At 47.1% G+C, this 27,938-nt stretch overlaps 1 protein-coding gene across 2 annotated transcripts in view; it reads left to right on the top strand.

The window, feature by feature from the left end:
* The window catches only part of amotl1 (angiomotin like 1), a 266,649-nt gene that overhangs the window by 35,685 nt on the left and 203,026 nt on the right, over positions 1 to 27,938 (top strand). For both annotated transcript variants that reach the window (XM_070891965.1, XM_070891964.1), the window contains exon 2: positions 19,642 to 19,762. In XM_070891965.1, coding sequence (XP_070748066.1) covers positions 19,669 to 19,762 — 94 coding nt within the window. In that variant the 5' untranslated portion in view covers positions 19,642 to 19,668. The remainder of the gene's footprint in view (positions 1 to 19,641; positions 19,763 to 27,938) is intronic.

Raw genomic sequence — 27,938 nt, 5'->3', positions numbered from 1 at the left:
GGTCACAGTCTGAGGATAAGGGGTAAGCCATTTAGGACCGAGATGAGGAGAAACTTCTTCACCCAGAGAGTGGTGAACCTGTGGAATTCTCTACCACAGAAAGTAGTTGAGGCCAATTCACTAAATATATTCAAAAGGGAGTTAGATGAAGTCCTTACTACTCGGGGGATCAAGGGTTATGGCGAGAAAGCAGGAAGGGGGTACTGAAGTTTCATGTTCAGCCATGAACTCATTGAATGGCGGTGCAGGCTAGAAGGGCTGAATGGCCTGCTCCTGCACCTATTTTCTATGTTTCTATGTTTCTATGTTTCTATCATAAAGCTCAGGCAGTTCCGTATATCATAAGGGAGAAGGTTGAAATCGAACTGGACAGATTCCAGCGTGAAGGGATCATATCACCGGTTGAATTTAATGAATGAGCCAGCCCCATTGTTCCAGTGCTGAAAAGTGATGGCACAGTCAGAATCTGTGGAGACTACAAGGCTACGATCAACAGGGTTTCGAAACAGGATCAGTACCCGTTACCAAAGGCTGATGATTGTTTACAATGCTAGCCGGGGGGAAGTTGTTCACCAAACTGGATTTGACATCGGCCTACATGACACAGGAGCTGGTTGAGACGTCGAAGAGACTTAAGTGCATTAACATGCATAAAAGCCTGTTTATTTATCACAGGGTGCCCTTTTGGAATTCGCTCGGCTGCAGCAATATTTCAGAGGAACATTCCCAGAACAAGTCCATTCCCAGAACTGTCGTGTTCCAAGGTGACATCCTGATCACAGGTCGTGACTCCGAAGAACGTCTGAACAACCTGGAAGAGGTCCAACATCATCTAGACAAAGTGGGACTCAGACTGAAATGCTCGAAGTGCGTCTTCATGGCACCAGAGGTCGAATTCCTGGGGAGGAAAATTGCTGCTGATGGCATCAGGCCCACAGACACAAAAACCAAGGCCATCAAGAATGCACCCAAGCTGCAGAATGTGACGGAGCTGCGTTCAATCCTGAGTCAACTCAACTACTTCGGTAACTTCCTACCTAAATTGAGCACCTTATTAGAACCACTGCATATGCTGCTAAGAAAAGGTGACAACTGGGTGTGGGGTGCGTCTCAAGACAGAGCTTTTGAGAAAGCCATTAATCTGCTTTGCTCTAACAAGCTGCTGGTACATTATGACCCATGTAAATGTTTAGTATTGGCCTGTGATGCTTCGTCATATGGAATTGGTTGCGTACTCCAACAAACTAATGAGTCGGGTAAATTTCAACCAGTCGCGTATGCTTCAAAAACTTTGTCTAAAGTGGAAAGAGCCTACAGCATGGTAGAGAAAGAAGCACTAGCCTGTGTGTATGGGATTAAAAAGATGCATCAGTACCTGTTTAGTCTTCAGTTTGAACTGGAGACAGATCACAAGCCGCTCATTTCACTGTTCTCTGAAAACAAAGGTATCAATACCAATGCTTCATCCCGCATCCAGAGGTCGGCGCTGACATTATCCGCTTATGATTATGTCATTCGCCATAGACCTGGCACCGAGAATTGTGCCGATGCTTTGAGCCGTCTGCCGTTGCCCACACCGGAGGTGGAAACGCCACAATCGCTGACCTATTGTTAGTTATGGATGCTTTTGAGAATGAAGGAACTCCTGTCACGGCTCAAAAAGTTAAGACCTGGACCAGTCAAGACCCGATTTTATTGGCGGTGAAGAGTTGCTTCCTCAAAGGTGATTGGTCTGCCATACCCAAGCAAATGGAGACCAAACCTTGCATTCATCACAAAGACAAACTATCCATTCAGTCAGATTGTATACTGTGGGGCAATCGTGTTGTTATGCCCAAGAAAGGGAGAGAGAAATTTGTACGTGAGATGCATAGTACACATCCCGACATTGTAATGATGAAAGCCATCGCCAGGTCTCATATATGGTGGCCGGGAATTGACTCTGATCTGGAATCATGTGTGCATCAGTGCAACACTTGTATGCAGCTCAGCAAAGCACCAGCAGAATCGCCGCTGAGTCTGTGGTTGTGGCCGTCCAAACCATGGCCCAGGATCCACATAGACTTTGCAGGTCCCTTCCTGGGGAAGATGTTTTTAGTTGTGGTGGATGCATATTCGAAGTGGATAGAGTGTATAATCATATTATCTAGCACATCCACAGCTACCATTGAGAATCTCAGTGTCATGTTCGCAAGACATGATCTGCGTGACATCGTTGTTAGCAACAACGGATCCTGCTTCACCAGTCAGGAGTTTCAAGAGTTCATGAAACTCAATGATATCAAACATGTAAGGTCAGCACCATTCAAACCTGCATCCAATGGGCAAGCAAAACGTGCTGTCCAAATCATAAAGCAGAGTATGAAGTGAGTAACCCAAGGATCACTGTAGACCCGCCTGTCATGCATACTGCTGAGTTACAGGACAAGACCACAAACGCTTACTGGGGTCTCGCCCGCTGAACTAATGATGAAGAAAGGTCTTAAGACCAAGCTATCTTTTGTACACCCTGACTTGAATAATCATGTTGAATATAGAAGACAAAGTCAGCAAGGGTATCACGATCGCGCAGCAGTGTCACGCGATATTTCTGTAAATGATCCAGTATATGTTCTGAATTATGGTCAGGATCCCAAGTGGATTGCTGGTACTGTCATGGCCAAGGAGGGCAACAGAGTATTTATTGTCAAGCTCAAAAAAGGGCAAACATGCAGGAAATATATGGATCAGACAAAGCTGTGGCACACAGACGAACCGGAACAGTCGGAGGAAGAGACAATTGACGACCAAACAATCTAGTCATCAGAGGACTCAGTCATCAGTGAATCGGGACTTTCAATCACTGACATGTTCAATGAAAATGGACTTTCAATCCCTGACATGGCCATTGCCACTCCCACCAGGTCAGCCACCCAGCCACCAGTCACAACAGACTCTGAACACTCACCCAAGGCTGGAGTTGAACTGAGACGGTCAACCCGGGAGCATAAAACACCGGACCGTCTCAATTTGTAAAAGACTGTGTTAATATCTCAGAGGGGGGTATTGTCATGTATGTATTTTTGGGATCACTAGCCACTAGATAGCATTACTGTTGGAGGCCATTGGGCTGCACACACATGTGTGAAGCTGAAGTATAAAAGGCCAGCCATTTTGTATATTAATCACTTTGGGCCTTAATAAAGCAGAGCCAAGGTCCTACCTCTTGGAGTTAAACAGTACTCAGTCCAACAGTTATTGCATACACAACAACCTGGCTGTCATGGAGGGAGCGGTTCCTTCAGAATGCTGAGAGGGAAGGGGAGGGGAAGATCTGATTGGTCGTGGGATCACGTAGGAGGTGGCGGAAATGGCGGAGGATGATCCGTTGAAAATGGAGGCTGGTGGGGTGAAAGGTGAGGACAAGGGGAACCCTGTTGTAGTTCTGGGAGGGAGGGGGAAGCGGTGAAAGCAGAAGTGCGTGAAATAGAACGGACATGGTCGAGGACCATGTTATCCATGGTGGAGGGGAATCCTCAGTTCAGGAACGAGGAAGACATCTTATATCAGAAGCACTAGTGTGGCGGAGACAAAGAAACTAGAAAAATGGAATGGCGTTCTTACAGGACGCGGGGTGGGAGGAAGTGTAGTCCAGGTAGCTGTGGGAGTCAGTGAGCTTATACTGAATGTTTGTCAGTAGACTATCCCCAGAAATGGAGACAGAGAAGTCGAGGAAGAGAAGGGAAGATTCGGAGATGGACCATGTGAAAGTGAGGGAAAGTGAGGATCTAAGCACTAAATTATAATTGAGGTGTAAAATTAGGGGCCAATTCGCTGTCATATGTTTTTTCGTTCAGCAATAAATGTTAAAATTACGCCCATCAAAACTGAGCACAGTATTCCTGATGCAGCCTGACCAACATAAACTATTTATCTTTTACTCAAGTTATTAAGATGCCTTCAATTTAGCCTGACACTAAACTATGAGACTAGATACAATTTGCTTCAGGAGGAGCTTATCTGCAAAACAGCCTTTTATATCCAGCGAGTAGATGAAAGTTGTCCTGATATTTACTGGAACCCAAATGTAGGCTACAGTATCGCTAATACTATTTACAGCCAGTGCAATGTGTCGGGGAAGGGAGTGAGGGGCAGGATTTACAAGTCTGTCATAGTTTAATGTCAGGCTAAATGATTCCTCCTGAGACATCCTAGTGAGTGAGGTAGTGTGGAGCACAACACCTGTCTCTTTACTCTTCGATATAATGTGCTAATTCCATCATTGATTGTTTATTTGATGGTCTTGCTCATGTTCCATGCTTTTGTAACATACAAAACATTTGTGGAATCCATCATCATTTGAGATTTTTTTTTAATGTTTACTACAGCATCTATCCATAAAACACTATACCCACAATAGTATTATTTATACAAAGTAAGACTGCAGTATTTCTGCATCAAATCAAAAAATACAACATGACATAGGAGCAGGAGTCGACCATTCAGCCGCTCAAGTCTATTTCGTCATTCCTCTAGATCATAGCTGATCTGTACCTCAACTCCATTTACCCGCCTATGTTCCATATCACTTTATAACCTTACATAAGAAAAATCTATCGATCTCAGGCTTGCAAATTTCAATTAACCCAGCATCCACAGCCTTTTGGGAAAGAGAATTCCAGATTTCTACGGCACTGTGTGAAACAATGCTTCCTGATTTCACTCCTAACTGGTCTAGCTCTAATTTTAAGATTATGCCCTCTTATTCTGGAATTTTCCAACAGAGGAAATAGTTTCTCTGTATCTACCCTGGCAACAACCTTTATCGTGTAATCATCTTGATTAGATCACTTCTCAACATTCTAAACTAAAGTGAATACAAACCAAGTTTATGTAACCTGTCTTCATGATTTAACTCTTTAAGCTCCAGTATTTATTTTATTCATTAATGGGATGTGGGAGTCGCTGGCAAGGCCAGCATTTATTGCCCATTCCTAATTGCCCTTGAGAAGGTGATGGTGAGCCGCCTTCTTGAACCGCTGCAGTCCAGGAGGTGAAGGTACTTCCACAGTGCTGTTGGGGAGGAGTTCCAGGATTTTGACCCAGCAACAATGAAGGAACGGTGATATATTTCCAAGTCAGGATGGTATGTGACTTGGAGATGATGGTGTTCCCATGCGCCTGCTCCCTTGTCCTTCTAAGTGGTAGAGGTCGCAGGTTTAGGAGGTGCTGTCGAAGATATTGTGTTCCTAACACAGATGAGACTGCACACAGGGAGGTTAAAGTAACAGTGACCTCAGTCTTTATTAAGACACTCCAGAGTGAGGAACAGTCCTTAGGGGCCGGCTTATATACAGTGCTCCCAAGGGATACTGGGATCCCTTGGGACTTCAGGGGATGCACTCACTGGCGGCGGAACATGGGAGTGCATGCTTTACAGATACACAACATCACTCTCCCCCAAAGTCAAAGTGGAAACTATTTACAAGGTGAGGCGGTCGGGAGTCTTTCTTTCCCTGGTGGACCACCTCGGTACAAATGTCTGTTCTGGTGTGTTGGCTGTGCCCTCGCTGGGCTGGTGTGTTGTTGGCCCTGTAGGGCTGCTGGGTGAGCCTGGCCTTGCTGGGCTGTTGGGTGTGATGGGTTCGATTTCCTGGTCCGGAGTGGTGTCGTTGATCCTTTGGGTGCGTGTTGTGGGCTCGAAAAAGGCGATGTCTGCTGTGGGTTGTTCAGGGCAGTCTGTGAACCGCAGTTTCGTTTGGTCCAGGTGCTTTCTGCAAATTTGTCCATTGTCTAGTTTGACTACAAACACCCAACTCCCTTCTTTAGCTATCACCATGCTCGCGATCCACTTGGGACTATGTCCATAGTTTAGCACATACACAAGGTCATTCAGGTCAATTTCCTGTGACACAGTGGCGCGACCATCGTTTACATTTTGTTGCTGCCGCCTGCTTGCTACCTGATCATGCAGGTTCGGGTGAACTAGCGAGAGTCTGGTTTTAAGTGTCCTTTTCATGAGTAGCTCAGCCGGGGGCACCCCTGTGAGCGAGTGGGGTCTCGTGCGGTAGCTGAGCAATACTCGGGACAGGCGGGTTTGGAGTGAGCCTTCTGTGATGCGTTTAAGGCTCTGTTTGATTGTTTGTACTGCCCGCTCTGCCTGCCCATTGGAGGCTGGTTTAAACGGGGCCAAGGTGACATGTTTGATCCCATTGCGGGTCATGAATTCTTTAAATTCGGCACTGGTGAAACATGGCCCGTTGCCACTGACCAGTATGTCAGGCAGGCCGTGGGTGGCAATCATAGCCCTCAGGCTTTCAATGGTGGCGGTGGCGGTGCTTCCCGACATTATTTCGCATTCAATCCATTTTGAAAAAGCATCCACCACCACCAGGAACATTTTACCGAGAAACGGGCCCGCATAGTCGACATGGATCCTTGACCATGGTCTGGAGGGCCAGGACCACAAACTTAGTGGTGCCTCTCTGGGCGCGTTGCTCAACTAAGCACACACGCTGCATTGCCATACACAGGACTCTAAGTCAGAGTTGATACCGGGCCACCACACGTGGGATCTGGCTATCGCTTTCATCATTACTCTACCCGGGTGTGTGCTGTGGAGATCCGAGATGAACGTCTCCCTGCCCTTTTTGGGCAGCACTACGTGGTTATCCCACAACAGGCAGTCTGCCTGAATGTACAGCTCATTCTTTCGCCGCTGGAATAGCTTGATTAGCTCTTGCATTTCAATGGGGATGCTGGCCCAGCTCCCATGCAGTACACAGGTTTTTTACTAGGGACAGCAGAGGATCTTGGCTGGTCCAAGTCCTAATCTGGCAGGCCGTGACAGGTGATTTATCATTTTCAAACGCTTCCATGATCATCAACAAGTCTGCGGGCTGCGCCACCATCAACAAGTTTGCAGGCTGCGCCATTTCCACCCCCATGGTGGGCAATGGTAGCCGACTGAGAGCATCCGCACAGTTCTCGGTGCCTGGCCTGTGGCGGATGGTATAGTTATACACTGATAGCGCGAGTGCCCACCTTTGTATGAGGGCTGAGGCATTAGTATTTATCCCCTTGTTTTCAGCGAACAGGGCTATGAGGGGCTTGTGATCGGTTTCCAGCTCAAATTTGAGGCCAAACAGGTATTGATGCATTTTCTTTACCACGAACACACATGCTAATGCCTCTTTCTCTATCATGCTGTAGGCCCTATCAGCCTTAGACAAGCTCCTGGAGGCATAGGCAACAGGTTGCAACTTCCCCGCAACGTTAGCTTGTTGTAATACACACCCGACTCCGTACGACGATGCATCACATGCTAGCACAAGTCTTTTACACGGGTTATACAATACAAGCAGCTTATTGGAGCATGAAATGTTTCTGGCTTTCTCAAAAGAAATTACTTGGTTTTTTCCCCCATACCCTGTTGTCACCTTTGCGCAATAACACATGTAGGGGCTCTAAGAGGGTGCTTAACCCCGATAGGAAGTTACCAAAATTGTTGAGGAGTCCCAGGAACGACCGCAGCTCCGTGACGTTCTCTGACCTGGGCGCATTCCTGATAGCCTCTGTCTTGGTGTCTGTGGGCCGAATGCCGTCCGTCGCAATCTTTCTCCCAAAAACTCCACTTCTGTTGCATTTCGACCTCTTCTGCCGCAGCCCTACGCGATCCAGTTGCTGGAGGACCTCCTCCAGGTTTTGTAGGTGCTCGATGGTGTCCCGACCCATGACCAATATGTTTTCCTGAAAAACGACCGTGCGTGGTACCGACTTGAGTAGGCTCTCCATGTTTCTCTGGAAGATCGTTGCAGCCAACCGAATTCCAAACGGGCATCTGTTGTAGATGAACAGTCCCTTCTGCGTGTTGATGCAGGTGAGGCTCTTCAAAGACTCCTCCAGCTCCTGCGTCATGTAGGCTGAAGTCAAGTTGAGCTTGGTGAACGTCTTGCCTCCTGCCAGCGTCGCAAATAGGTCGTCTGCCTTAGGTAGCGGGTATTGGTCCTGTAGCGAGAAACGATTAATAGTTACTTTTAATCGCCGCGAATCCTGACCGTGCCATCACTTTTGAGTGCTGGAACAATCGAGCTGGCCCATTCGCAGAATTCCACAGGGGAGATGATGCCCTCACGTTGCAGCCTGTCCAGCTCGATTTCCACTCTCTCCCTCATCATGTGAAGTACCGCTCTGCGCCTTGTGGTGAATGGGTCGTGCCTCTGGGACCAAATGGATCCACACCTTCACCTCGGAAAAGTTTCCAATGCCTGGCTCAAAAAGGGAAGGAAATTTGTTAAGAACCTGGGTACATGAGGCCTCATCGACATGTGGTAGCGCTCGGATGTCATCCCAGTTCCAGCAGATTTTGCCCAGCCAGCTCCTTCCAAGCATTGTGGAGCCATTGCCCGGGACAATCCAGAGTAGCAGTTCGTGCACCATGCCCTCGTAGGTGACCTTGACCATGGCGATGCCCAGGACAGTGATAAGCTCTTTGGTGTACGTTCTCAGTTTCATGTGGATGGGGCTCAGGGCTGGTCTGAGTGCTTTGTTGCACCACAGTCTCTCAAACATCTTTTTACTCATGATGGATTGGCTAGCGCCAGTGTCCAGTTCCATGGCTATGGGTAAGCCATTCAATTTTACATTTAGCATTATAGATGGACATTTCGTTGAAAATGTGTGCATCCCATGTACTTCAGCATCTGCCTCCTCTCGCTGAGGCTCGAAATTGCTTTGATCCACCATGGACCGATCTTCCTCTGTCACATGGTAGTTAGCAGGTTTTGCAGAGCTTGCAGCTCGTTTGCAAGCTCGTTGGAGGTGCCCCATTGTTCCACAGCTCATGCAAACATACCCTTTGAAGTTGCATGAATAGGCTGAATGGAAGCCTCCACAACACCAACAAGGTGTGAATTGCCTTGCATTCATCCTTTGTTGCAGACTCTGAGTCATCTGGGTCACCTGAGGCCTGCTGGCAGTTGCGGATTCTGCCCTGTACATTTCTGCTCGCAAACACAGTTCCAGTTAATTTATGAACATTGCTAGCACTTGTGTGCTGAGAGATTTGTTTGGTGTTATCACTTGTGGACATAAATGCTGTGGTATCGCAATGGCCTGAGGGTCGGTGTCTCTACTGTCAAAAGTTTTTGCAGGATAGTCTCTGAGCATTTGCTCCAGGTAGCCATCAAACTCACATTGTCCTGCAAGTCACCTTAGCTCGGCGACGTAGCTCGCCACTTCCTGACCTTTAGATCGCTGACACGTGTAGAACCGATACCTTGCCATCAGCACGTTCTGCCTCAGGTTAAGATGCTCCAAAACCAGTGTATACAGCTCCTCATATGACTTATCTGTGCGTTTCACCGGAGCCAGAAGATTCTTCATGAGGCTGTAGGTCAGTGCCCCGCAGAGCGTGAGGAGGACCACTCTCCTTTTTGCAGCACTTCCTTCTCCGTCCAGCTCATTGGCTACAAAGTACTGGTCTAGCCGTTCGACATAAGCTTCCCAGTCCTCACCCTCTGAGAACTTCTCCAGGATGCCCACAGTTTGCTGCATTTTTGCGGTGAATTCGTATACTCGTCGCCAGTTATTGTGTTCCTCACACAGATGAGACTGCACACATGGAGGTTAAAGTAACAGTGACCTCAGTCTTTATTAAGACACTCCAGAGTGAGGAACAGACCTTAGGGGCCGGCTTATATACAGTGCTCCCAAGGGATACTGGGATCCCTTGGGACTTCAGGGGATGCACTCGCAGGTGGTGGAACATGGGAGTGCATGCTTTACAGATACACAACAGAAGACGCCTTGGCAAGTTGCTGTGGTGCATCTTGTAGATGGTACACACTGCAGCCACGGTGTGCTGGTGGTGGAGGGAGTGAAGGTGGCGGATGGGGTGTCAATCAAGCAGGCTGCTTTGTCCTGGATGGTGTCGAGCTTCATGTCAACTCATTCAGGCAAGTGGAGAGTATTCCATCACACTCCTGACTTGTGCCTTGTAAGATGGTGGAAAGGTTTTGGGGAAACATAGAAAGATAGAAAATAGGTGCAAGAGTAGGCCATTCGGCCCTTCGAGCCTGCGCCACCATTCAATAAGATCATGACTGATCATTCACCTCAGTACCCCTTTCCTGCTTTCTCTCCATACCCCTTGATCCCTTTAGCCGTAGGGGCCATATCTAACTCCCTCTTGAATATATCTAACGAACTGGCATCAACAACTCTCTGCGGTAGAGAATTCCACAGGTTAACAACTCTCTGAGTGAGGAAGTTTCTCCTCATCTCAGTCCTAAATAGCTTACCCCTTATCCTCAGATTGTGACCCCTGGTTCTGGATTCCCCCAACATCGGGAACATTCTTCCTGCATCTAACCTGTCCAGTCCCGTCAGAATTTTATATGTTTCTATGAAATCCCCTCTCTTTCTTCTAAACTCCAGTGAATACAGGCCCAGTCAATCCAGTCTCTCCTCATCTGTCAGTCCTGCCAAGCCTGGAATCAGTCTGGTGAACCTTCGCTGCACTCCCTCAATAGCAAGAACGCCCTTCCTCAGATTAGGAAACCAAAACTGAACACAGTATTCCAGGTGAGGCCTCACCAAGGCCCTGCACAGCTGCAGTAAGATCTCCCTGCTCCTGTACTCAAATGCGCTAGCGATGAAGGCCAACATGCCATTTGCCTTCTTCACCGCCTGCTGCACCTGCATGCCAACCTTCAATGACTGATGTACCATGACACCCAGGTCTCGTTGCACCTCCCCTTTTCCTAATCTTCCGCCATTCAGATAATATTCTGCCTTCATGTTTTTGCCACCAAAGTGGATAACCTCACATTTATCCACATTATACTGCATCTGCCATGCATTTGCCCACTCACCTAACCTGTCCAAGTCACCCTGCAGCCTCTTAGCATCCTCCTCACAGCTCACACCGCCACCCAGCTTAGTGTCATCTGCAAGCTTGGAGATATTACTCTCAATTCCTTCATCTAAATCATTGATGTTTATTGTAAATAGCTTGTATTCACTGGAATTCAGACAAATGAGAGGGGACCTCATAGAAACGTTTAAAATACTGACGGGGTTGGACAGTTTAGTTACAGGAATAATGTTCCCAATGTTGGGGAAGTCCAGAACCAGGGGTCACAGTCTAAGGATAAGGGGTAAGCCATTTAGGACCGAGATGAGGAGAAACTTCTTCACCCAGAGAGTGGTGAACCTGTGGAATTCTCTACCACAGAAAGTTGTTGAGGCCAATTCACTTAATATATTCAAAAAGGAGCTAGATGTAGTGCTTACTACTAGGGGAATCAAGGGGTATGGCGAGAAAGCAGGAATGGGGTACTGAAGTTGCATGTTCAGCCATGAACTCATTGAATGGCGGTGCAGGCTCGAAGGGCCGAATGGCCTACTCCTGCACCTATTTTCTATGTCTCTATGTCTATGTCTATGTCTCAGCACTGAGCCCTGTGGCACCCCACTAGTCACTGCCTGCCATTCTGAAAAGGACCCGTTTATCCCAACTCTCTGCTTCCTGTCTGCCAACCAGTTCACTATCCATGTCAGTACATTACCCCCAATACTATATGCTTTAATTTTGCACACCAATCTCTTGAGTCAGGAGAGGAGACACTCACTGCAGAATATCCAACCTCTGACCTGCTCTTGTTGCCACAGTATTTATGTGGCTTGTCCAGTCAAGTTTCTGGTCAATGATGACCCCCAGTTTATTGATGGTGGGGGATTCAGTAATGGTAATCAAGGGGACGTGGTCAGACTCTCTCTTGTTGGAGACAGTCATTGACTGGCAATTGTGTGATGCGAATGTTACTTGCCATTTATCAGCAAAAGCCTGAATGTTGTCCAGGTCTTGCTGTATGCGGGCATGGACTGCTTCATTATCTGAGGAGTTGAGAATTAAATTGAACACTGTGCAATCATCAGCGAACATCCCGTTTCTGACCTTATGATGAAGGGTAGGTCATTGATGAAGCAGCTGAAGGTGGTTGGGCCTAGGACACTACCCTGCGGAACTCCTGCAGCAATGTCCTGGGACTGAGATGATTGGCCTCCAACAACCACAGCCATCTTCCTTTGTGCTAGATATGACTCCAGCCAGTGGAGAGTTTTCTCCCTGATTCCCATTGACTTCAGATTTACTAGGGCTCCTTGATGGTACACTCGGTCAAATGTTGCCTTGATATCAAGGGTAGTCACTCTCACCTCACCTCTGGAATTCAACTCTTTTGTCTATGTCTGGTATGATCCTGGCATAACCCAAATTGAGCATCGGCGAGCAGGTTGTTGGTGAGTAAGTGCCGCTTGATAGCGCTGTCGATGACACCTTCCATCACTTTACTGATGATTGAGAGTAGCCTGATGGGACAGTAATTGGCCAGATTGGATTTGTCCTGCTTTTTATGAACCTGGTCAGTTTTCCACATTGTCGGATAGATGCCAGTGTTGTAGCTGTACTGGAACAGCTTGGCTAGAGGCATGGCTAGTTCTGGAGCACAAGTCTTCGGCATGACAGCTGGGATGTTGTCGGGGCCCGTAGCCTTTGCTGTCTCCAGTGCATACAGCCATTTCTTGACATCAAGTGAAGTGAATTGAATTGCTGAAGACTGGCTTCTGTGATGGTCAGGACCTCTGGAGGAGGCCGAGATGGATCATCCACTCGGCATTTCTGATTGGGGCAAAAGCTTCAGCCTTGTCTTTTGCATTTGTGGTCTGGGCTCTGCCATCACTGAAGATGGAAATGTTCATGGAGCCTCCTCCTCCCATTAATTGTTTTATTGTCCATCACTATTCACGACTGGATGTGACAGGTTTGCAGAGCTTTGATCTGGTTGTGGGATCGCTTAGCTCTGTCTGGAGCATGCTGCTTCCACTGTTTAGCATGCATGTAGCCCTGTATTGCAGTATCCCCATATTGGCACCTCATTTTTAGATATGTCTTGTGCTGCTCCTGGCATGCTCCTTTACACTCCTCATTGAACCAGGCTTGGTCCCCTGGATTAATGGTAATGGAAGAGTGAGGGATATGCCAGGCCATGAGTTTACAGATTGTGGTGGAATACAATTCTGCTGCTGCTGATGGCCCACAACACCTCATGGATGCCCAGATTTGAACTGGTAAATCTGTTCTTAATCTATCCAATTTAGCACAGTGGTAGTGCCACACAACACGATGGAGGGTGTCCTCAGTGTGAAAATGGGACTTCATCTCTGTAATTTATGCACTTGTGACTATGCTCACTGGTTTGTAGAGCTTTTGCACACGCCATGGTGCACCATCTTGCCGTCTGGAGGAGGCAGGGGTCCGTAATGGAGTGTACCCTACACGGGAGTCCTCCCACTATTTATTGGGGACTTGGCCTGGAGGCTGTTGCATGGAGCAGTCCCGTGCAACAAGTTTTTAAGTTGGTTCATGGGCTTCCAGGCCGCCTGCAATTTCTGCGGTCTAGAAGAGTCCGTTTTCCATGTTTTTATTGAATGTACGGGGTTGCAGCCCCTATTCCAATATTTGAAGGGGCTGCTCCTCAAATTCTGGTTGCACTTCAGTCCCACACTCCTGATCCTTGGGCACCCCTGTGCAGAGGGGAGCGGGCAGGCCAGAAAGCCTCCTTGTAGGACTGCTCCTGGGCATGGCCAAGGGGGCCATCACTTGATCCAGGCAGTAGGCAGTCGAGGGGGTTGTTCAGCCTAACTGCCTGTCTCTCTTCCGCGGTTACACCAAGAGATGGAGCACGTGGTGTCCACCGGTACGCTCGCGGCCTTTCGCGAGAGGTGGGCGCCGGATCCGGGGACTGGAGTGCATCATCACCCCCGGCAACCAAATTTTAATTTGATCCTTAATGTTTAAAGTTGAATTTATCTATGTTTGTCGGTTTTAGTGCCACCCCCCTTTTAGCCAGGGGGCACGTATAATTTGTGTTGTTGTGCCCTTAAAAAAAAACATGGGGGCACTTGAAAAGTTTTTGGAGTGTGACCCCCCTTTAATCAGGGGGCACTTGTTTAACGTTCACAACTAAGATAGTTGTAGAGCTTTTGCATTGTGAGTGGCTTAATCAGTCACATGATGTTCACAAAACTCAATAAAACCCCAGTCAGTTGGATCTAGGTCACCCATGATGGGGTATGCAGTTGTGAGCCTAGTGGATGAACTGGTAATGTGTAGTGTGATTGTTAAACCTTTGTTAATAAACCAACTAATTTTTAATAACAATATGTTGCTATGAATTCTTAAGCAAAGAACCCAAGAAGCAAATACATTACAGTCTCCACGAGAACTGTGCAGCAGTCACTGCTATCAATACAGTCATGAGCAAATGTATCTGCGATTGGTGAGGATGAGATCAAGTAGGTTTCCCTTCGTGTTGATCCTTTCACTACCTGCCACTGGCAGCTTCAGGGCTTGGCCTGTAGTGGTGCTACTGAACCATTCTTGGTGATGGACATTGAAGTCCCCCACCCAGAGTACATTCTGAGCCCTTGCTGCCCTCAGTGCTTCTTCCAAGTTACATTCAACATGGAGGAGAACTGATTCATCAGCTGAGGGAGGGCGGTCGGTGGTAATCAGCAAGAGGTTTCCTTGCCCATGCTTGACCTAATGCCATGAGACTTCATGGACTCCAGAGTCAATGTTAAGAACTTGCAGGGTCACTCCCTCCCAACTGTATACCACTGTGCCGCAACCTCTGGTGGGTCTGTCCTTTCGGTGGGACAGGACATACCCAGGGATGGTGATGGTCTGGGGCATTGGCTGAAAAGTATGATTCTGTGAGAATAACTATGTCAGGCTGATGCTTGACTAGTCTGTGGCACAGCTCTCCCAATTTTGGCACAAGTTCCCAGATGTTAGTGAGGAGGATTTTGTAGGGTCGACTGGGCTGGATGTGCCTTTGCCGTGTTCGAAGCCGGTACCGAGGTCGATGCAGGGTGATCTGTCCGGTTTTATTCTTCTTGTATCATTTTGGTGAATCTGTGCTGTACCCTCTCCAAGGTCACTATATCCTTCATTAGGTATGGTGCTTAAAACTATATGCAATACTACAGATGGGGTCTGACCAAGGTTGTGTACAACTAAAGCATCACTTTCTCACTTTTGATTTCCAGAATCTTGAGATAAAGAGCAATATTTCATTGGCCTTGGTTACTTTTTGGACTTGTGCATTAGATTTTAGTGATGTGTGCACATGGAAACCCAAATCTCCTTGCTCTTCTATAGTTCCCAGTATCTCACCATTTAGAAAATACTCTGATTTGTCTTTCTTTGGTCCAAAGTTGATGACCACCTATATTACACTTGAACTGCCATAGTTTTATCCACTCATTTAATCTGTCTATGTCCCTTTGCAACATCCTGCTCCATTTGCATACACTTGGTTATACAACTTTCTAATCCTTCGTCTAAATCATTAATACATTTGGTGAAAAGCGGAGGCCCTAGCACAGATCCCTGGGGAACACCACTTGTCACATCTCACCAATCAGTGAATGTTCCCTTTATCTCTACTCTCTGCCTTCTACCTCCCAAACAATTACCAACCTATGTCACAAGTTTTTCTAAAAATCCATCCACTTTTATTTCTGCTCATAGTCTCTTGTGCAAAGCCTTATCAAATGACTTCTGGAAGTCCAACATTACTCTATCCACCATGTTACTGATATCCTCAAAATTTTCAACAATTAGAAATTATCTACTTTTCACAAATCCATGCTGACTCTCTTTGATCAGCTCATTCTTGCCCAAGTGCGCAGTCACTCTGTCCTTGATGGTAGATTCTAATCATTTTACCACAACTGATGTTAAACTGACAGGTCTGTAATTATCTGGTTTCTCTCTCCCTCTTTTCTTACATAATGGAGTGACATTTACAATTTTCCAATCCATAGGCACAATTCCTAAATCTTTGGAAATTTATGACTAAGGCATCTGCAATTTCTTCACCTTTTTCCTTTAATACCCTCAGGTAAAACCACCAAGTCGTGAAGATTTGTCTATCTTAAGGCCCATTTTTACTCATATAAAATCCACTAAATTCCATTCCTTGTTTTATTTTTAGATTTTATTGTACCACTGGTATTTTGTCCTCTTTCTCCACTGTGAGAACAGATACAAAGTATTTATTTAACATGTCTTCCATTTCCTTATTATTCATTATAGTCATATCTGCATCTGTTTTTACTGGGCTCACATTTCCCTCTACCAATCTCTAGGGGTAAATTCATATTCGGCGGGGCGCAAAATGTGCGCTAGCAGATTGGCTGTTCTTTATACACACCGCACGATTTTCCCTTTTATTGACTTCAGTGGAAAGGAACATCGGGTGGGATGTATAACTAGCCTGTTTTGTGCCCTTACCAAAGTTTAATTCCATCCACTCTTCCTCTTAATTTATTTATAAAAACTGTTACTGTTAGCTTTGATATGCCTTGCATTTTTTTCATATTCCCATCTTGCATCTCTTAATACTTTCTTTGTATCCTTTTGTTGCTTTTATTAGCTCTGCCAGTCCACTGGATTACCACTTTTCCCTAAAGTTGTGTAAGCCTTTATACTGTCTCTACCTAGTTTGTTGACCATGGTTGCTTAACTACACAAGTGGAGCCTTTGCCTTTTTAGGGCTATGCACTGGTTTTGTATCATATTAAATACTTCTCAATGTTTGTCTGTAGGTTTACCCATTAATAGTTCAGCACAATTTACTGTTGTCAATTCATCCCTTCGAAGTTTGCCTTACTTAAATTTAAAACCCTGGTTTGTGATTCCACTCATCTTCCTCAGTGTCAGTTGTGGCTCAGTTGGTAGCACTCTCACATCTGAGTCAGAAGGTTGTAGGTTCCAAGTCCCACTCCAGAGACTTGAACATCAAAATCTAGGCTGACAGTGCAGTACTGAGGGATTGCTGCACTGTCAGGAGTGCTGTCTTTCAGATGAGATGTTAAAAAAACAGGGTCCTATCTGCTCTCTCAGGTGAACATAAATGATCCCATGACACTATTTTGAAGAAGAACAGGTGAGTTATCCCAGGTGTGCTGGCAAATATATATCCCTCAACCAACATCACTAAACAAATTATCTGGTCATTATCACATTGCTGTTTGTGAGAGCTTGCTGTGCGCAAATTGTTTGCTGCGTTTCCTACATTATAACAGTGACTACATTTCATTGGCTGTAAAGGGCTTTGGGACGTCCTGAGGTCATGAAAGCTGCTATATAAATGCAAGTCTTTCTTTTTTTTTCTATACCTTTTACACCGATTCTATCCCGGTTAATATTTGGGTAGTTGAAGTCCCCTGCTCTTACTGTTTTTGCAATTTAATTTATTTTTCTAGAGTAAAGCGTTAAGTAAAAATTTGTCTCATAGATCATCAACTGGAATACTACTGTATGAAGTCTTTTTTTCTGAACATTATATTGATTATAATAATATTAAGTTATGGGCCTGAACTTGATCACCTTATCCTCCACTGCCGCCGACTGCCGCCCACTGCCGCCGACATTCCTCGTGAAGATCCGCCCAGTGCCAGTTTTGAGGCGGGCGGGAGGGGAGAGCTGTCGGGAACCGCCCGCTGATGTCAGCGGACGGTCGAGTGGCATAAGTGACCTCCCGCCTGCCGAGCTGCGAGATTGGTGCGGGAGTCGGCGCCAGAACGGGGATGGACCGCTGGCTAAAGGCTGGTCTATCCCCGACAGTAGATAGGAAGATCCTGAAACAAAGGTTAGTGAAACTTTTTTTTTCACGGCGACTTACCTGGATGGGGTCCCCTGAAGGTCTTCAGATGTATTTTTTAATACTTTTTTTTCCAGCTCTTCGATCCCCGTGGGCCTGACTCCATCCTCGGTGGCACTTGGGCAGCACGTGCCTTTGCCGCTGAGAATGAGTGCTCCTGCTAGCTGCCACCCAGATTGGCGGCATAAGTCGCTCATTTGCCAACCGCCAACCTTCGAGGGACCTCTCCGATGAAAACCCTGCTCAAAGTACCGTCAGGTACCTTGGCGGCCATCGGCGGTCCTTTGGGCGGTACTTGGGCGGGCGAATTGTATTGGAAATATGTAGTTATGTTATTGTAGAGAGCTGATCTGTAGCTAACTCAAACTTGCATCTCAAGCTGCTGGAAACGTTTTCCAGATTTGGGCAGCTCTGGAGTGGCTCTTTCGCCAGTCTGAAGTTGTAGCACCTGCTGTTTCTGATGGAATGGAGTGGTTACTTCACTAGAGCAATCTGGCAGTAAAGATGACCTGACCTGATGATTTCCATACTGACAAACAAAGTGCCATTTCTACAAAAGCATCCTTTTCTTATTACTACAAACTTATGAGTTGTGTCAACTATGTTGAAAATTATGGTGGGTTTGGGTCGGTGAGAGGTTAAAATGTTAGAAATCTGAATCCGGACTCCAACCCGCCCACTTCTGGTTTTAACGGATGCGGGATAGGAAGCCAACCTGCTCACAGGTGGTGGGTTAGCACTTTAAATATCATAATGAGGCTACGTGCCTCATTTGGAAGCACCATTTTAAATGTAACTCTGGGTGGCCAGGTTACGCGAGCCGCAAGGATCCCAGCAGCTAAAGGAACGCAAAGACTGCTGGATCCAGAAGGTGTGCCATTCCACTTACCTGATGGATCTAGTGTACCTGCCTCGCCAACCCTGTGCGAGCGAACACCTCCGTCGACCCTTTTGACTTGCCGCGCGAGCGAACACCTCCGTCAACCCTTCCGATTTCCCCCGACCTCCCCCACGAGGCCGCCGATCTCCCCTCCAACCCCCCCAGAAATCTCCAATCTCAGCCACTCCCCCCTCCATGATGCTTCTGCCCCCGCCCCATGAGGCCTTCGATTTCTGATCCTGACACCCACCCCCCCCGACCTCTGATCCCCATCCCTCGATCCCCCCCTATGACCTCCAATCCCTGGCCCCCATCCCCCCTCCAGCCTCCGATCCCTGATTTCCTCACCGGCCTTCCAATCTCCAGCCTTCTGGCCCCTCCGATCCAGGCCTTTTGCTCCCACCCCATCCCATGATCTCCAGCCTCCATTGATCTCTGACCCCTTCCGATCCTAGCCTTCCAACCAACCCTGCCCGCAGCCCGCCCCCCCCCGACCACCTCCCAGCCCCGATCTCTGGTCCCCTCCAATCTCCAAATCTCCAGCCTTCCAATCCCTGCCTTCCGGCCTTCCTAGCCCCTCCATCCCCAGCTCCCGACATCCCACCCCACTCCAGCCTCCGATCCCTCCCTCTCTGCTTCCTGGCTGTAGCCTGGTGCCACAGGCCTATCTGCTCGACAGCCTCTCAATCTGGCTGCCTGCAGGTGGGAAACAGAAAAGTGTTAATTAGGCCCTGCCATTTAATTCAACAGGGCCTGAGGGAAACTTGTTCTTCCGCACCCACCCCGCATCCTACCTGCAACCAAGTTAAAATCCCGCCCACGGTATTACATTTTACGCTGGTTATCTTCTGGAGTTAGCAAAATGTCCTCAATGAATGAAGTCATACAAATTGAATAAATTCAACAAAGTGCCATCATAAACAAATAAGAAAGAATCTAAGACAATTCTTATAGATGAAGGGAAAATAAAAGTACGATAAATGAATGCAACAAAATCATTCAATCATATTGGATTAATGTTAGTTTGGGATTACGATTGTGTTGCAGGCTGGTTTTAACAATTCAATAAAAGGCATGGACGCCTGCGAAAACTGGGCCTCTGCAGCTTTGGCCAACTGGTTAACGCACATTGGAATCCATCACGTTGCCGACATGCTGAGAAGTGAAGGTAAATAAATGTTTAATTCATTATTCAAGAATGTTTTTTTAATTGCATAATCTGTAAACTGACTGTTATTTTACTGCAGAGTTATTGTAGCATGTGTTAAAATAAGGATATCCTGTATATTCAAATATTAATAGTATGATGGTTTAAAATATGTATCATTAACACTGCAAATAACTGGGACTTTTTTTAAACAGGATCACAGTTACGAGAAATAATTCTTTAATTATGCCTTTTTATACATTCATGGATAAATTAGTAAACCCTATTATTTTAATGTATTTAATATATAAGAGTGTCGGCCATGGCTCAGTTGATAGTCTTGCCATAAAGTCCCACTCCAGAGACTTGAGCACAAAACTCTAGGCTGACACTCCAGTGCAGTGTTGAGCAAGTGTTGCTCTGTTGGAGGTGACGTCTTTTTGATGAGACGTTAAACTGAGGCCCGTCTACTCTCTCAGGTGGATGTAAAAGTTCCCATGGCATTATTTCGAAGAAGAGCAGGGGAATTATCCCTGGTGTCCTGGACAATATTTATCCTCAATCAACATCACTAAAAAACAGATAGTCAGGTCATTATCACATTGCTGTTTGTGGGAGCTTGCGGTGCATAAATTGGCTGCAGCGTTTTCTACATTACAGTAGTGTCTACACTTCAAAAAGTACTTCATTGGCTGTAAAGAGCTTTGAGACGTCCTGAGGTCATGAAAGGTGCTATATAAATGCAAGTCTTTCTTTCTATATTTTCACATTTCAAATATACAATTTATAACACAAGATGATAATCTTACAACTAGAGTCACTTTTCCTAATCCCTGTACTGCCATAAAGTTACCATATTTGGAGCTGCTCAATTGGTAAGTGCAGCACCTAATGCAGATTGAGCCATACAGGCCTGAACGTTTCCAGATTCAACCCATAATCTGTGTTCAATTAATTCATTACAGTCTAAGTAGCAGTAGGAGCACTACAATTGGCTGTCCCAATCCTTCCACCCTCCAGTAAACTATGGGCTAGACTTTCCACTTTGCTGTCTATCGCTCAAAAAATGGGCAATGTTCCAGCGATGTTCGATATCCCAGCCTTACCGATCGCTGGCTCATCGCCCATTTTTTGGATGGTGAGTTTCCACTTGCCGATAGGCCAGCGATGTTAACTGGACGATGCAAAAGGCCAACGATGCGATGCTCACCCAATGAACAGCCAACAATGTGGAAGGCAAAAGCTTCCCTAGCAACGAGCTTCTGCGCATGCAATTTTTTTTTCCGCTTGACAGCATTTCACGCATTTCGGGAAGTCAAGGGTCATCCACACATGCGCAGTAAGGTTGATTGTGGTGGGAGAGAGAGAGGAGAGATAAAGGAGAGAGTTGTTGGAGTTGGAGGCAGGAGATTTGTGGAGTTTTGTGGAGTTTATTGCCGTTGGAGATTTGGATAAAGTGTTTTTTGCCTTTGAAGAGTTGAAGATTTGGATAAATTGTAGAGGTGTCATCATCATCCGAGAGTGTGGATGGGGGTCGGAAAAGGGCAAAGCCGTTTTAGGATGAGGTCAACAAGGCCCTCGTCGAGGAGGTCCACTCCAGGTGGGCAGAACTTACCAGGGGTGCTAAGGGCAAACCTCCACCCGAGGCATACAGGAAACTGTGGCCCGAGATTGCGGACGTCGTCTCCTCGGCGTCCCAGGAGGCGAGGGAGCCCCACCAGTGCAGGAAGTGCTGGAACAGCCTTGTGGCATCAGCTAGAGTAAGTACAGATTTTATATTGTATTGATGAAGATTGTAATTCAAACTGTAATAGTAAATCTCCTGGATTGAATTAAATTTTGTAAATTCTTACATACATACATAGGCATATATATATAAAAGTAGATCCAAAACACGCTGTTCTTTGTTATAACCATGCATCAATTGTGGATCTCATTAGCATGTAACATTTGAAGCTGTTGTCTTTAGATGAAATTAGCTTATGCCATGCGATTTTCACATTTACAAAAGAAGATATCTAACAACAGGGCGCAGCGGAGTGCACCGGAGGGGGCCCTGCTTACATGCAGACTTTAAGTGAGCTGGAGGAAGGTGCAGCAGCACTAGTGGGGACCACCAGTCACTCGGCCACCACCCATGGGGCCCAAGTTTCCACATGATTTGCGCCTGATTTTTAGGAGCAACTGGTGGAGAACGGACTATCTTAGAAATCGCAATTCTCCACATTTTTTTTTCTGCAGTTCTAGTCAGGTAGAACAGTTCTACTTTGGAACAGAATTTTTTCTTCAAAAGGGGGCGTGTCCGGCCACTGACGCCTGATTTGAACGTTTCCACAGTGAAAACGTACTCCAAACTAAAGTAGAATGGAGCAAGTGAAGATTTTTGTAGAACTGAAAAAACCTGTTCTACACATTAAAAAATCAGGCGCAGGTTACAAATTAGGCGTCCAGAACGAGGTGGGGGGGGAAGGAAAGTCATTAAATTCTATAATAAATCCTTATTTATACTTATACAAATATTATACAAATAAATCAAACCTGAATAAACATTTATAAGCAAAGAAAAGATTAAATAAGCCATCTTCTTACCTGTGTGAAAGTGCTTCAGGCAGGCCTTTCGGGACCGAAGGCTGAACGGGCCGGCCCGAGACTTCGGGCAGAGCCTGTCCCCAGCACCAGATTTACAGTTAGGTGGCGTTGGGTTGGGTCGGGTCGGGGAGGTTCGGTTCGGTTCGGGTCGGGGGGAGGGGGGAGAGAGAGGGAGAGGGAGAGAGGGAGAGAGAGGGAGAGAGAGGGGGGGAGAGAGAGAGAGAGGGGGGGAGTGAGGGAGGGAGAGAGAGGGGGGGAGGGAGGGAGAGGGAGGGGGGAAGGTCAGGTCGGATCCAGTCCGTGAGCGGGAGTCGGGTCGGGTCCAGTGGGAGTCGGGTCGGGTCCAGGCGGGGAGCCGGAACAGGAGCTCGGGTCAGGTCAGTCGGTGGGTGGGAGCGGCGCGGGTGTCGGGTCTGGTCCGGAGGTGGTGGGGAGCGGGTGTCGGGTCTGGTCTGGTCCGGAGGCAGGGGGGGTGGGGGGGGGGAGCGGGTGTCGGGTCTGGTCTGGTCCGGAGGCAGGGGGGGGGGCGGGGAGCGAGTGTCGGGTCTGGTCCGGAGGCGGGGGGGGCGGGGAGTAGGTGTCGGGTCTGGTCCGGAGGCAGGGGGGGGGGCGGGGAGCGAGTGTCGGGTCTGGTCGGGGGTGGGGGGGAGCAGGAGCTGGCCGTGGGAGGAGCCTTATTCACGCAGCCCCAGTGAGGGCATTCAGCCAGGGCTAGGGGCTGCGTGCTTCGGGCCCCTCCCACACAGTTCGGCGCCTGGAGCTACTGCACTTGCGTGCCCACTGTAGCGCGCATGTGCAGAGGTCCCGGCACTGTTTTCAGCGCAGGGACCTGGCTCCGCCCCCCCACAGCTCGTGCTGGCTGCGCCGAGGGCCAGAGGACCTGCAAGTAGGTGGAGAATACCGAGGATTTCTTTAGGCGCACTTTGTAGCGCGAAAAACGGGCGTCCAGGTCGGGACTGCGCCGTTCTAGGCGCATGTGGAAACTTGGGCCCCTGGTGTTGTGGGGCCCTCCCATGCGTCAAGTGAGTAATGTGTGAAACAGTTTTAAAGTAATGTAACATAATTTAATTAAAATGCAAAGTATGGATGATGTAATGTCATGTCATGTCATGTCATGAATGCAGCCTTTGTGCGACTTTCAGGTAGACAACGTAAGAACATAAGCAATAAGAACAGGGGAAGGTCATTTAGCCAACTGTCCCCTTCTCTGTGCACTCCCCATAAATCCCTGTGTCCATCTGCGATTGATGCAGCCGCAGCAGGTTTTCTGGGGCAGTTAAATCCACACGATACATTAATATGTTAAGTCTTGTCGGTAATGTGTACCCTTCTGTTCTAATAAGCTCAGTAGGCTCAGTTGTGCTTTGAAGGTCAACCAGAGGCGCAAGTGGAGCCGCACAGGAGGAGGAGGAGGAGGATGTGACCGAGCCAGAGGAGGAGGAGGAGGAAGAAATGGAGGAAGCCACAGAGGGGGATGAACCTGCGGCCACCGTGGAAATTGCTATTGTGACTGAAGAGACACCGGGACCAAGAGGCGTGCAGCCGGCAACGCCAAGGCACGTTATAGTGCGCACGCCGACCCCACGGGGCTCAGGTCAGCGAGCTCAGTACTCACCTGCAGTGGACGATCGAATAGAGGGCTTGATTTCCCTGTGCGAGGAGAAGGCCGCGATAAATTACGAGCATCTCCAGCGGTTCGCGCGGGAATTTTCCCGGGTGTCTGCTACCCAAGCGGAGGCAATGCAGCAGGCGTTGGAGGAAATGTGTGCACAGACCGCCACCACCAATGCCTTGCGGTATGTGTTGTTGGCTGAGCTCGGCTCTGCACCCCAAGGTGCCATGATCGATCGAAGCACAACCCCCAGCACACAAGCGAGTCAGGAGGAAGTACTTCCTTCTGACTTGGAAGACGATGCCCCTGGCCGCGCTTTGTCTTCCCCTCCAACACCCCCTCAACAGCCGATCGGGCGGGTGGGGCTAGGACACAGGGGGTGGGTGTCTGGAGGGAAACATGGCCGCAGGTAGGGAGGGGGGTGTTAATGTTGTTCATGTTTTTATTGTTGTTCTTCTTGTTACTGTTGCTGTTGGCCGGTGCAGTGGTGGGGGGGGGGGGGACGGGAGGGCGGTGTGGGCTGGGTGGGTGGGTAGGGGGGGGGCGGGAGGATGGTGTGGGCTGGGTGGGTGGGTGGGCGGGAGGATGGTGTGGCTGGGTGGGTGGGTGGGGGGGGGCGGTGATGTTTTGTTGAATCTTACGTTATTAAAAGACAATGCACAACAATGGTAAGTAAAATTAAAACATTAATGCAACAGTTGTACATTTAAATATAAATATAAGTATAAATGTGAGTGGATCTATCAGTAAAAGGATGTTAAAAGTCCCTTGTTTTAGCAGCCTTTTCCCTTCCTCGTTCAAAATGGCATCTGTAATGCCGAGTTCAGTGAAGAAGGCCAGGAAAAAGCAACTATTCTCCAGCGATGTTCTCGGCGAGCTATCAGCCCGGTGATGTGCCGAAAGCTGGGCTGGGCGATGTGTGGGCGATCAGCTCAGTGATGTGAGCCGAAAGTCAGGTGGATAATTTTTCGGCGATGCTCCATCCTGAATTTCCACTTTTTTGTCAAAATGGGCGATGAAAGGCTGTTTTGGACGCTGTGTGGGCGATATATGGGCGATGTGAAGTGGAAGTCTAGCCCTATGTATGCCCAAAGACCAACAGTGATATACATGTCACCTGACATTGCAGGACCACCAGTTAGTATTGGAACACACTGCATCAAAGATTTATCTATATAATTCAGCTGCCAATCTCTGTGCTGGTGTGTGGGAAGGTATGAGCAAATAATGATGGATCTTCAGAACATGCTCCCACCTCTCCAACTGTCTTACCTTGGCAGGTCTGGTATGGTCATTAGGCATTTTACAGCATCCCAGCCAGGTCCTGGGAACGATCCTGCTGACACTGACCTGCTCAGCCACCTCTCTCCATGTCTGCTGACTTATTTGTCGTAGCATCCGTCTGCCATCTGAAGGAAACAGAACTTCTTTCTTGGTCATGATTCCTTTCATAACATCTTCACCACAGTATCAGAAATCAGGGTCGCCTGACCGTCGACTTTTCACACAACTAATGAATGCCACAACTTCCCTTTAAGAGGTGCAGTCTGGCTTTAAGATGCAGCAAGCCCACTACATTTTCTGCCCTTCCAAACGATGGGCAACCTATAAGCAGCTCAATTAGCACTGGTAGCTCGCCACTCATATTTAACTGAAGCCCAATCACCAAATTTGATCAGTTCTCCTGCTGCCGTCATCCACCTCACCCACCATTCACCTGGTTTACACATCAGATGAAAATCATCCCCTCACTGTCTAGGCTCATATATGAAATGGAAGAAGACCATACAACTCACCATGCTGATACACGCTTCCCTCCCAGAGCTATCTACTCTTGGTCACTTTTCTTGCTATTTCCCATACTATTTAATATTTTTCTTCAAGTGTTTATCTAATGATCTTAAATTTTAACAGATTAAGGGTAGGCAAGATACTGGTGAGCAGGTGGTGCCTGTGGAACTATACCCAATACATGTTAGCACTTTCAGTAAAAGAAAGGAGTGGATTGTAGAGGAATAAAGATTAGAAACATAGAAACATAGAAAATAGGTGCAGGAATAGGCCATTCAGCCCTTCGAGCCTGCACCACCATTCAATAAGAGCATGGCTGATCATTCACCTCAGTACCCCTTTCCTGCTTTCTCTCCGCACTCCTTGATCCCTTTAGCCGTAAGCGCCATATCTAACTCACTCTTGAATATATCCAATGAATTGCATCAACAACTCTCTGCGGTAGGGAATTCCATAGGTTAACAACTCTGAGTGAAGAAGTTTCTTCTCATCTCAGTCCTAAATGGCTTACCCCTTATCCTTAGACTATGTCCCCTGGTTCTGGACTTCCCCAACATCGGGAACATTCTTCCTGCATCTAACCTGTCCAGTCCCGTCAGAATTTTATATGTTTCTATGAGATCCCCTCTCATCCTTCTAAACTCCAGTGAATACAGGCCCAGTTGATCCAGTCTCTCCTCATATGTCAGTCCTGCCGTCCCGGGAATCAGTCTGGTGAACCTTCGCTGCACTCCCTCAATAGCAAGAACGTCCTTCCTCAGATTAGGAGACCAAAACGGAACACAATATTCCAGGTGAGGCCGCACTAAGGCCCTGTACAACTGCAGTAAGACTTCCCTGTTCCTATATTCAAATCTCCTAGCTATGAAGGCCAACATACCATTTGTCTTCTTCACCGCCTGCTGTACCTGCATGCCAACTTTCAATGACTGATGTACCATGACACCCAGGTCTCGTTGCACCTCCCCTTTTCCTAATCTGTCACCATTCAGATAATATTCTGCCATCGTGTTTTTGCCACCAAAGTGGATAACCCCACATTTATCCATATTATAGTGCATCTGCATTCGTTTGCCCACTCAACTAACCTGTCCAAGTCACCCTGCAGCCTTTTAGCGTCCTCCTCACAGCTCACAACACCACCAAGCTTAGTGTCATCTGCAAACTTGGAGATATTAACTTATTCAGGTGATTTACTGTGCAGATAGCTCATTTTCAGCTTACTGTGTGGCACTGCAGCAGCTGTGACTGGTATCTCTTTCCTTCCAGCTGCCAATGGCAACATATTCTGTTTATTTGTGTTTGTGTGGAGTCATGGACTTCAGTATTCACACTAGGTTCATTGCTCACTCATGAAGTAAGAAGTATTTGGGGCCAAAAGTAGCGAAGAATTTAATACGATGCAAAGCTTTTCTCAATAGCAGTAAATGTTACAATGGAAATAAATATTTTCTGTACTAGTATCAAACCATTTTAAGATATTTGATTATTTATTTTAAATAGATTAACTCTTTGCATATTGTAAAAGCAGAATATAAAATAGAGAATGGTTGAATATCCAACTATTCCTTTTGAGAAAATAACTTGCATTACCCAATTAGCCTAGGTTCTCACATAATTCAGGTTTGCTAAGCTCACATCTTCATTGCACTGCTCCCAACATTCACATTTGTATCCCTCACTTCATTCAAATTCATGTTCTCTACCTCAACCAATTTCATCACTACTACCTAGCTCATCCAAATTCATGCTCCCATCAATGAACTCACCTAAACTCATGTTATCATCACCCAATTCATTCACTCATGTCATCATCACCTAGTCGACTCACTGAAGTCACCAACGTCACCCAAACTCACTTCATCATCACCGAGCTCATCCTTTCTCATCAGCCAGTTCATCCAAACTCACACCACTATTGGCCAGGAGTGCTGCTGATATATCAAGCATTTTTATTTTGTATTTATGAAGGTGGAAAAATAAACTGTCTTATGAGGCAAAAGTTAATAACCGCATTTCTTTTTTGGTTTAAAGGTTTTATAGAAACATAGAAACATAGAAAATAGGTGCAGGAGTAGGCCATTCGGCCCTTCGAACCTGCATCGCCATTCAATAAGATCATGGCTAATCATTCCCTCAGTACCCCTTTCCTGCTTTCTCTCCATACCCCTTGATCCCCTTAGCTGTAAGGGCCATATCTAACTC

The sequence above is a fragment of the Pristiophorus japonicus genome, chromosome 10, assembly GCF_044704955.1.
Source record: "Pristiophorus japonicus isolate sPriJap1 chromosome 10, sPriJap1.hap1, whole genome shotgun sequence".
In the NCBI taxonomy this organism is placed as follows: domain Eukaryota; kingdom Metazoa; phylum Chordata; class Chondrichthyes; family Pristiophoridae; genus Pristiophorus; species Pristiophorus japonicus.
This window is presented reverse-complemented; position numbering and strand designations above follow the sequence as displayed.